Below are 11,219 nucleotides of genomic sequence, written 5' to 3'. Positions count from 1 at the left end.
GTCCATCTTGGAGCCGGCTGGCACGGGCTCTTTCGGACATGGGGGAAGCTTCTGGCAGCTTCTTACAGAACTCACTGCTGTAGCCAGCCCCCCCAACCCCACTACCAAAACCTTGCCATACAAATGCAATGCACTGGATAATGGCAGCATCAGTGTTTCAATGTTAAGATAAAAATTAACAAATTTGTTAGGCCACAAAATACTAATCTTTGAAGGTATCACGCACCTGAATCTGATAAGCAGGCCTCTTAGTAAATGTGGCATTGAAGGCCAAAGACCAATTTGTGTTGACTGGCATATGTACTCTGGGGACATGTGCTCTAGCTATTACTTCTGATTTGCTTTTAATGACTTTGTGTGTCATTGATGTAGCTATGAAATGTTACGGACGCACAAATGTGCCTTTAAGGTGAAATTGCCAAACTCTTAACTTTTTTTTGACCTTGTTTCCACTTTAGCAAATAATTTTGGTAAATAATAGTAGTAGAAGTAAATGTCTGGAAAAAAAATGTGTTCAACCTAGGTTTGTTTGTAATGACTTGTCTGACATCAGGTTGTTCCTCTATAGAAGTTTAGAAACCTGAATGTGTCTAAAATAATTATGTGGTATTATTTGGAACCTGTTATGAATTAGATATTTGTATTTCAAAGTTAATGCAGTTGTTTTCCACTTCTGTTTTAATAGCATAGGTGAAACTAATATAAACACTGCTTTTCTCTAACATGCGCAGTTGATAATAACCTGATCTATTGCAGTAGATGAAAATGGTTTTTAAATTATTTTTCATGTCTCTAAAGCCCATGTTGATACTGGAATTAGATTTGACCCTTACGAACAATAGCAGCAGAAGGAAATATTCTGTTTATCTCTGGGGTTGGACTGTAGCTCTCATAATTTTTGGCAGTGGAGAGTTAATTACAATTGACAATCTTCTTTTCTCCCTTTGCTTTCCTCAAATCAGAGACTTCACTAAAAGCACTGGAGGCATATGTGTAATACCTGAATTTAGTCACTCTGTATTTGAAATGTAAATTAAGTAATTAGTTTTCCAGGGTAACTTGGTATCAGGTTCTAGTTAGTTTGACTAACAATGCTAAAAGGAATACATATATTGTAAATAGTATATGTGCTTAGTATTTTTAAACTCATTAATGACTTTCTTTTATAGATATTGAAGCTGTCTTTCTACCTAAAAAACTTAAAATTTGCTGTATTTTCATCTGCTAATATGTTTGAGTTGTATCGCAGCCTTTATCTTAGAATTTCAGTAACTCTTTTTGTTTTTGAACTTTTAATAGTCAGCAATGACCAGGTGTCTTGCAGTGGTTATGTATACATTTCGACTTTTGCATATTAGAAAAAGTTTAAATTTAATGAGGCTTTTTTTATTTACCGTGGAAGCAATTGGGATAGCTGTCTAGGAACAGGGCTAAACTCTCCAGAATATACTCATGATAATGAACTCCCTGCAATCTGTTAAATATTAGGAAAGCCTATTTATCAGACTTATCAGAAACAGTGGATGGCAATACAGAAAAAGAAAATCAGCATGTGACTTCATAGTGTAATTGGTAATGGATCAACTCTGACTTCTAACCTTGTACTTGGCAACAGACCTGCACTTTAGCCAGCTGGTATATGGTAAATCATCTTTACAATTATGTTTTTAAAAGAGCATCTCATACACCAGCAGAAAAATTAGGGATGTGTACTATCATCTATGACAGTGTCTGCCAAGGTCTTCTGCAGAAACCAGTCATATTCTCAGATTTGTCTGAACAGCTATAAATTTTGTTTTAACTTTCATTTTGCAGACACTAAGAATACCTCTTAGTCTGAAATATTCCTGTCCTTCTGAAAGCACATGGAAGCTAGCTGTTTCCTCTCTTCTCAAAGTTCTCTCTATTGGACTACCTGTTGCAAGGCAGCATGCATCTTCTGGAAAATTTGACAGTATGTGGCCAGAACTAGCAAATACTTTTGAAGACTTTTTATTCACCAAAAGGTAAACACAATTTCCCTTTTTTTAATTTTTAAACTGGAAAATATTATAAGTTATTTGTTTAGTAAATGCCTCAGGAGAGTTCAGTAAAAATAGCCTTATCTTTAGAGATATTTGATATCTGAAAATTATTTTAAAGAATGAAGGAAAAGCAGTAACCAGTCTGTCTACTTTAAAAAAGTATACTTTTAGAAAGTAGTAGAAAAAGCTTCATTCAAAAGGTGAAATGTCAGAGCAAGAAAGAACTCAACTGACCTCTGACCAGGCCAAGGAATTCTCTATGGACTCCCAAGGGCATTTACTACAGATTTGATAGAGTTACTGATGTGTACTCAATTTGTTGCAATTTTTTTAATGTGAAAAAAGGAACAATAATTTTTTTAGTTAAGGTGAACAGTATTAACTATAGGTATTTCTCTTGAGATCCATCTTGAAATATTCCACTTACTATGAATTTTGGAAAATCATTTCTTACATTGCTGTTCACTTAGAAGCCCACAATTATCTTGCATTTGTTTCTACCCAAGGTAAATTGACTGCACCTTAATAATTAACCATACTTTATTTATAAGACTTTGTGAAAAGTATAACTAAAATAGTCAGATTTATAACTAGACAGACAAGCAGATGTATAAGTACACGCAGAGTCTCTCAAGAATGGGACACTGTAGATGTGAGCGTGTTGAGAAAGTCCAGAAGTGAAACATAATAACGGTTTGAGACTTAGACAATCTGATCTATTAGTTTGTTCAACCAAAAGAATATATCATTAGGAGGACATGATAAGTCTTTAGAATATGCTAAAAGATTGCTCAAGAGAAGATTTTTTTATTGTCCTTTGAGAACGGATAAAAATGGATTTCAGTACAGCAAAGATTATCTAGGTTAGACATTAAGGAAATGTTTTACTGTAAGGATGGTTAGGTATTGTAGAAGATTGCTGAGAAGTGGTATGGAATTTCCATCTTCTGTGAACATCTGTGGGTAAACATCTTTTAGGAGTGGTTTAAGTATATGTAATAGTGTCTCAGATTAAAGGACAATATGGAATATGAAAAAATTAATTTCCTGTTTTTCTGTATGTATGCTGATTTCAGTAAAAAATTAATCTTTCTTTTTAATAGAAAATGGTACGGTTCTTCTGTACCTAACAATAATATGCTGTGTATTTGTGTGTCTATAGTTTTCAAACACAAAAATCATCAACCAAACACAGCTGTATTTACTAATGATGTATAAATAGCAGCTTGCCCAAAACAGACAAAAAATAAACACCAATGAAACTTAGAGACACATACATTAGTGAAAATGTTAGTAATAATGAATACTTTTGGAATGTCATCAACAGGGTTACATGATAACTGAATGAAAAACCTTTCTTTTGTTTTTGCATTTACTTAAAAAAATTATTAAATAGGAGGATCTTAAAATAAAAAAGATCATCAAGACTCCATAAAAGACACTTTAATCTTCTAAGTTTTTGTTTTGATGCTTCACTGTTTCTTTAATTTAAAATAATCTTTGCAGTATCTTGTTTGGTATTGTTTTCAGCTGTGGTTAGTAGTCCTGCTCCATTCTGAGACAGGCAGTCCAGATCAGTTAACACCCCATATTCAATCTCATTGTTGGGTTTAGAAAATTTAAATGAAGGGTTTTCAGGTTATTGTAGAAGAGTGTATGTTCACTTAGAAGTTACTTTGGGAATACATACATACTACTATTTGCTGTAATGCATTATTCCTAAATATGTGCAAAACAGATGAAACATACCCATTTTGCATGACCCGGACTGGCAGCGCTATGGTTTTTGGGTATTTATCATTAATAAATCCAGGGAATTAAGATTATCACAGATCTTCAATGTAGTTCAAGATAATCCACTGTCATCTGCATGAACTTTTTGGCCAAATATGTTGTTTGGTTTTCTTGATTTACAGCGAGTGACTTACACTTTTCTTGAAAGTTGTTCCAACCACAGAAATTCCATCTTAACGTGTTACTTTCTAGAAACAATCACAGTTGGCATTAATTCAAATAACTTTTTCCAGCTGCCATGGACAAATATTGTCTGGAGGTAAAGGAAAAATAGTGAATATTTATGATGCCCTAAAACTTGTCTGTCTTTGCTTATGTCTGGTTTTGCCTCTATAGAGACCGAAGTGTATTCTAATATAAAATGTGTTTTAGGGATCAACATTTTCATCAGAATTAAATATGTTCTCAGAAAAGTTATATGAAACTTTTCTCTTCTCTCACATAGAAGCTTTAAGGTCCAAAAGAATTTAAAATATTAAAAATAGAACCATATGGCTACAGCAGGATAATTTGGCCTGTTATTGTAATTAATGGCCATTATCACTACTCTTTCCTGCCGTGTTACGAGTAGATGATTTTTGCTTACACTGTTGTACACTGTATGGCTATTGAACATCTGGTTTTGGGGTCGGATTTTTTTGCACCCGGAATGTCCATCTTTTTCTAAATAGCAGTTTGTCTTTCCAAGTGAACGGTTCCGCGACTTACAGTTGGAGCCCTCTCCGTTAGTAGCTTTCGGATAGATAGCCTTTCTGTTCACTCTATGAGCCCGAGCCTTCTGGTTCTAAAAAAAGTTAAAGGTAAGAAGGGAATATATCTGCCTCATGCTAGTAGTCAGGACAATTAGTAATAGCAGTCATTTCTCCTTTTCTTCATCCTCTTTCTCCTCCTCCTCCCCACAATGCGCCTGAAGCGTGCCTCTCACTGTGATGCAAGGAGGGCTCTAGAGATAGCTGTGGAAGTTCCTCACATTGAGGTAATTCTCTTCTGATTTCCCTTGGTTAAGTCCTGCACTTCTGTGCAAGATGCTGTGAAACTAGCCTTGGCAAATAGGGCAACCTGTCTCTTTTGTGTTTAGAATTTTCTAAATTGTGTCTTTCAGTGGATTGTAATTGCAGTGTAGTCAGTCTCTCACATTCATAGTTGTTCCATTTCTAAGTAAATTGAATTCCAAATTTTCAAATGTAGTGTGTTCTTTCAATTTTTTTCCTTGTTATAGTTCCAATAGAAAATACATGTTAATCATAGTGGTGTCTTATTCCAGAGTAATTTGGGAGAATCTATTCATTGTTTTGAAATTAACAGCTAAAATTTATTGCTGAGTTCAGGTAGATGTCAACCTTCAGATTATAGGAGAAGGCAATAGGAATGTACTTTCCTTTCCAGCTGTCCATGTTGATCCTTTATTTTAGGCCAGCTAGGTAGTATAAAAGCTGTTTTTCAGTGTGATCTTTGATTTATTTATATAAACAATGAGTTGTGTTTTTTAAAACTTTTGGTAGTACTTGGGTTTTTGTCTGTATCACCCAAACCAATTAACCAAGCCACAGATGAGAAGATGAGAGCAACCTGTGGTCTTAATTAGATTAGTGACTTGGTTTTAGTAACCCTGCTGACCATAACTGGCTTACTGCAACTGTGAGTCAGTCATCCCTGGTGGCTTTCCAACTTGCAAATATGCCAAGCAGGACAGCGCTATAAGTCAGGTGCAGAAGTGTACAAATCTGGCTGCACTGCTGAAGTCCAGCATGGATTGAAAAGGTTCTGAAACACAGAGAATTTGGAAAATGCTATTCAGAGACACCCCAAGAGGCTATCAGTGAGACAGTATCAGCATTAGTGCCTTATCTGGATTTTTACCATTATCCAACATGTCACCCCTTGTGACAGGAATACAGTTAGATATATTAATTTAAACCTGAATACAGTTAGAACTGAAAATTGACTTTTTTATGCCGTCATTCTGTAACTTTTCTTAAGCGTTCTGCTTCAAGGAAACTGAAATGTTTTGTCACAAAGAAACTTGCTTTTCGTCCTTCACGCCCGTATACCTTTTCACACTCCACAGTTTCCACTATTTAATGTTCTACATGTTCCATGCTATTATCTGTCCAGGTTTCATGCAAAACTAGGTAAATATCTTCCTTTTTTACCTGCTCTTCAAACCTTTATTCTTCAAAGCTGACTTGGCACTGCTGGGATGGTTCTAAATATGAAATACCTGCATGTCTGTAAAACTTGCAAATGTCTTACTGCAGTCAGTCCTCCTAGCAACACTGCATAACAGATTTGTCTAGTTTTTCCCTTTAGCTTTGTTCATTTAAATATCCCAAGGCATATTGTGTCATTTTTGTATGCACATTCTCCAAGCCTTTACCTAGCTGAGGACAGAGTAGAAAGATAAAATTCTTTCTATTTCAGTGATGTTCTAAATTTTTAATCAACATTTTAAACATTTTTCTAATCTAACTCAAAATCCTTCTACTCACTGTGGTCCTAGAACTTGTGTATGTAGATAACCTAATATTGTTTCCACCACTGAAACGGAGTTAGCGTTGGTTAGGCAAGCGGTCACTGTGGTTAGAACCCCTAAATGAAAGCTCTATGAATCCCTGTGTTTAAAACAGTGAACCTCCTCTGCATGGTCTTGCCTCTCTTTTTCGGATGGGAACAGGTTTTCAAGCCAGCTATGGGGCTGAATGACAGGAGATACTGGTTGATGTTTAATAAATACAAAGCGCATCAGAAGTAGTCTCTGCAGCTTCGTACATGAAGAAATTTCAAATATAGCCAAAAGAGCTCAGGTAAATGAAAAAGGAAAATGCTACTGTCATAGGGAATTAACAGCTTCTAAGCAATAAGCTTCAGCTTTTTTTTTTTTTAAAGCAAGCTATAGCTGAGAAGGCTCAATAATCTTGATTTTTATTATAAATCAAAATGACATTTAAAATTAATACATTTTATGTAACTTAATTTACACAAAATTGTCGTCTAGTAAGAGGCTGGTCTGTTTATTATTTCATATCATTCTTCTTTCCCAGAGGCTTTCATGGAAGCATGTCAAGCCATTATATAAAAAAATTTCAACAAACGTGTGGATATATATAATTTACTAGAGCAGAAGTCTGTGCTCACATGAGGGAATTAAATCAATACTCTCCAAAAAGATGCTTTGGAGCAGAGTGCTGCTGTGCACAGCAGGACTCTGGGTGGCTGGCAGCTCTTTGTTGTTAGGCTCTAAAGCCCTCCCTAGACGGTGGGTAGCGGCTGGCAGCTCTGTACCTAGGAAGAGCCTCCACATAGCAAGAGTCTGCATTGCACTGCCTCTTATCTTCCCTGGCTCTTGACTCTTCTGGTACAGTTTGACTGTATTATGTCATACCCGTAAAGCTTTTGGCCCCTAGATAGATGTTTCATATAGACACCTTACAAAAATCTATTTACTTGAGAGTAATTTGCTACATGAGTGTGTAGCATAACGGGTAGCATATATGGCAGATCAGATATGGATGACTGGACAGAAAGGTCTTAAAACCTCTTTAAAGTAAACCTCAGCTCAGCAAGTCAGTCAGTCATAAATTAGGAAGTGTCAGAATGAAAGCTTCCCTTTTATTTTAACATGACCAGCATATGTATGCATCATAATAATTTAGAGGTTTTGAATAGTTAACTTCTTTATATATTACAAAACGTACTGACTGAACAGCTACTTAATAGATTATTTTATTCTTTGTTTTCAACATGTAACTCCTGACCGCCTAACACAGAAACCAAAAATAAATACAGTATTTCATATTTTCTTCTTTGGGTTTTTTTCTGTCTCTAGTCATACATGTAACACTTGAATGTTTCACAGACAGTGGTGAAGCTATCTACGTAAAATCTCTTTGAGGAAGGGAGATAAATTTATTTTTCAACAGGAACATTGTTACATACTGTCATAATTGTCAAAACTGAAAATTAGCTGTAGCTGCGCAGAATGAACTTCAGGTGTCTCATGCTAAGCATCTACAAGATGTGGAAAAAACCCTTACCTTGGAAAAATCTCTTATTTGACTTGGTCAGCATCATACAGGAGCACTGAGGAAAAAAACCCAGAAAGCAAACTGTTAGCCAAACTAACCGGTTTTGAATGAGATTTAGAAGCCTCCAAAGTTCTTAAACTTTTCATTAAAAGTGGCAGTGTGTTGGAGAAGACAAGCCCAGAGGGGTACCCTTATGAGGACACGGCTGGCATAGGTCCACAGTCGTGTATTTGGCAGCTGCCTTGCCAGGGAGCACGTGCTTAGCTCTGAACTACCCACCGCATGTCTGTTGTTTGCTGGGGAGGGACATGGGGGCAGAAGAAGGGAGTTTGGAAATAAGCCAAAGGATGCCCGTCTGCTTGTCACTACAATACTGCACCGATTTCTCTGCTTACAGAACAGCTTGGTCCTTTGTTCAGTCCAGAGCTCTGTTTTTCACGCATCTGCCTATTCTGCTATAAATTAGGCAGGGAATGTGGCAGATTGACCCTATCGCTTTCCTTCCTTCTCATTAGTGACCACCCCGGGTACTTAATCGGGTTGTTTCTTTGGAGAAAATAAAGCATCGTCTAATTTAAGATGCATCATAACACAAACATACACAGTAGCAGCAAGTTGGAGTACCACAGGCAATCTTACTTCCAGTCTTTCTAACCATTCCTTTCAAGTGGTCAAATTTCCAAACTGTTTCTCAGTTATTTCAAAAAGACAAAAAGTAAAAATATCAGGAAAGGAGAGAATTTAATATGTGGAATTCTGTTGACTTTTTATGGCACCTTGTCTCTGATTGTTGGTGGTGGTGCTATTGGTTATTTCATTAGCTCTAATAACGGTACCTGCCTTGCAAATCAGACACTGGAGCAACTGAACCCACAATCTAGTGGGTTTTGCAATTATCTTTAAATTTCAAAAGGACATAGGCATGAGGATGCCAACTTCTGCTCTATGTCAGAAAGAAAGAGGACAGCGTAATTAGGTCAGAACAGACGCATATCTAGACCTGTCTGCTCTTTCTGTTGGATTACTGAGATACCTAAGGAAGAGTATATGGTGACCACATAGTGATATTTTCAGGATATGTTCCCAATTTATGTAGCTCAGAAAATTCCTCTACCACAGGTTGCCATTGGCTCATAATCAATTTTTCTTTTAATAATTTGGCTAACTATATTTTGAATCTCTCTAGATTTTAGCAGGCAATCCTATGATACGGGATTATAAGCAAGGCATTTCAAAGTTTATCTATTGTATGAAGTACCTTCTTTGATTATTTTTTTAAAAATTATTTTTTCCCTGAACTTGCAGCTTGGTTCTTATAGGCAGAAATTAAAGTACTTCATTTCTATTAGTAATTAGTGTAGTAGAAAGAGATCTGTTAAGCAAAACAGTTCATGATGAGGACCCATCACACACAGAGTTCTCACTTCAGGTGTTTTATTTCAGAGTAGCTCTAGTCTGGCTCCCTGTCACGCAAGCATCATCTATAAGAGCTACATCATAGATGCTTGGAGTACAGCTTTTGGTTCAGTTTCATTAAAAAAGAATCCAGTTCTATGCATTCATAAGATCAGACATGAACCAAGGTTTATAAACGGGGATATCTAAAAGATTAACGTGAAAAGTCCATATCTGATCCAAACTAAAACACAGATGTAGGCACATCAGCTGAAGTAGCTGTCTAAGTAGGAGGCCTTTACTCTCTCTCCTCCTGAGGAACTTGGCCCAGTAACTCAGCAGAACCATAATCCAGCAAAGGAAGGGGAATTTGAATCTGCTTAACAGGTAGACCAGTAAGTGCAAGGAATGACTCAATGAATGAGAGAAAACTTCACCAGAGAAACTGCGTGACTGTTTGGTATAATATTTACAATGAAATGATACAAGATTTCCAAATCTAGCAGGTAAGGGAGGATCTTGTAAAGCACTGGGTAGTCTTCATGATTGGATCACTTCTGGATGTTTAATCTGTAATTTTTTATAGAGAATGGAAGAAACGCAGAAAGTTCTGAATTTCTCCAAAGTTATTGTTTGTAAAATAGGTTTGTCTCTTCACAAAATTCATTAAGAATGAGAACAAATATATCAGTTATCAAAGAAAGAGACAAAGTAATGTTCCATTAATGGAAAATGTGTTTCATTAATGCAAAAGAAAATGTAAAATCAAAATAAATTTTTTTACAAATGTACTGCTGAAAATAAAAAGTCTCTTATCTTGCGTGGTGAGATTAAAAATAAAAAGTAATAAATTATGATGCCCTGATGATACCTTCACAGACTCATCTGAACAGATACTGTAACTTTTGCACATATAGGGCAAAAGAGATTACTTTGAGATGCATATGAAACATGGTGTTGGTGATGCAAGTCTTTAATGGGCTCCGTCGGTTGTAACTCTTTAATTCTAGTGTTTTATTACTTTTTTATTTTAAACCATTTTTATCTTCATTGTTAATAAGATTTTATTCACAAATGTTAATCATTACTATGACATAGTACCAACTTGATGCATGTAATAACTTTTAATGTAATGCATTTTCCCATACTTATCTCCTTACGCATGTTGTGAATTTAAAAGTATAATGTAGTATGTTTATTTTAGTACACCTCCTGATAATCTCTCAATTCAAGAATTTCAGAAGAATGAGCGTATTGATGTTGAGGTAAGGAGACTATAACAAATACATTATACTGTTGAACATAACATAACGAGATGGTGACATTCACACATTGCAGTTGGTTCTGAAATTAATTTTTGGAGAGTTACCAATTGATTATTTTTTCTGTTATCCACCCCTCCCCCCCCTTTTTTTGAAAACAAGACAGGAAATTCATAGGCTTAGAATTTGGCTGTTTCAGAGTTATGCAAAAAGTAGGAAGGGGCATGCCAAAAACTACTTTTTGTCCACTTAAGTTCAAAACAGCATAGAATGGCTAAACAAGAACGTGTTTCTGCCTCTAACCCATTATATGATTTGTACTTACGTTATTGCCAAGCAATTACACAGATAATTGTAAACCATGGAGGAAGCTGACAATTAAACCTAAAGTGCGTGCTTTCGGTGTTGAGGGGGGCCACTCAATCAGCAGTGACACTGTTGCCCTCCACATGTGTTCTCAATATTGAAAAGCTTGTGCATAAATGGAGAAATGATATTTTGTTTGTACAATACAGAGGCTGCTGTAATTGTAAAAGAGATCATGTTTGGTTGGATAACCATGTTTTGGTTGCCAAAGAAAATTAAGAGAAGATGATACTTGGAACGGAGAGGGGCTGGTCCCTCTTCACTCCAAGACAAGAGAGGTGTGTCTGACCAGGGATTAGGAGTACAAAGGAAAAAGAGTTGCGGCAGTATCTGTGGGTTTCATCTCCTGTCAT

General features: G+C 36.0%; 1 protein-coding gene across 1 annotated transcript in view; it reads left to right on the top strand.

The window, feature by feature from the left end:
* Nucleotides 1-1,854: 1,854 nt before the first annotated feature.
* Nucleotides 1,855-11,219, top strand: part of LOC104626360 (protein MON2 homolog) — a 15,471-nt gene continuing 6,106 nt past the window's right edge. The window contains exons 1-2 of the mRNA XM_010294268.1: nucleotides 1,855-2,006; nucleotides 10,443-10,503. Coding sequence (XP_010292570.1) covers nucleotides 1,957-2,006; nucleotides 10,443-10,503 — 111 coding nt within the window. The 5' untranslated portion in view covers nucleotides 1,855-1,956. The remainder of the gene's footprint in view (nucleotides 2,007-10,442; nucleotides 10,504-11,219) is intronic.

Source organism: Phaethon lepturus, unplaced genomic scaffold (assembly GCF_000687285.1).
Source record: "Phaethon lepturus isolate BGI_N335 unplaced genomic scaffold, ASM68728v1 scaffold57909, whole genome shotgun sequence".
Taxonomy (NCBI): Eukaryota; Metazoa; Chordata; class Aves; order Phaethontiformes; family Phaethontidae; genus Phaethon; species Phaethon lepturus.
Note: the sequence above shows the minus strand (reverse complement) of the source record. Positions and strands in the feature narration are given on the sequence as shown.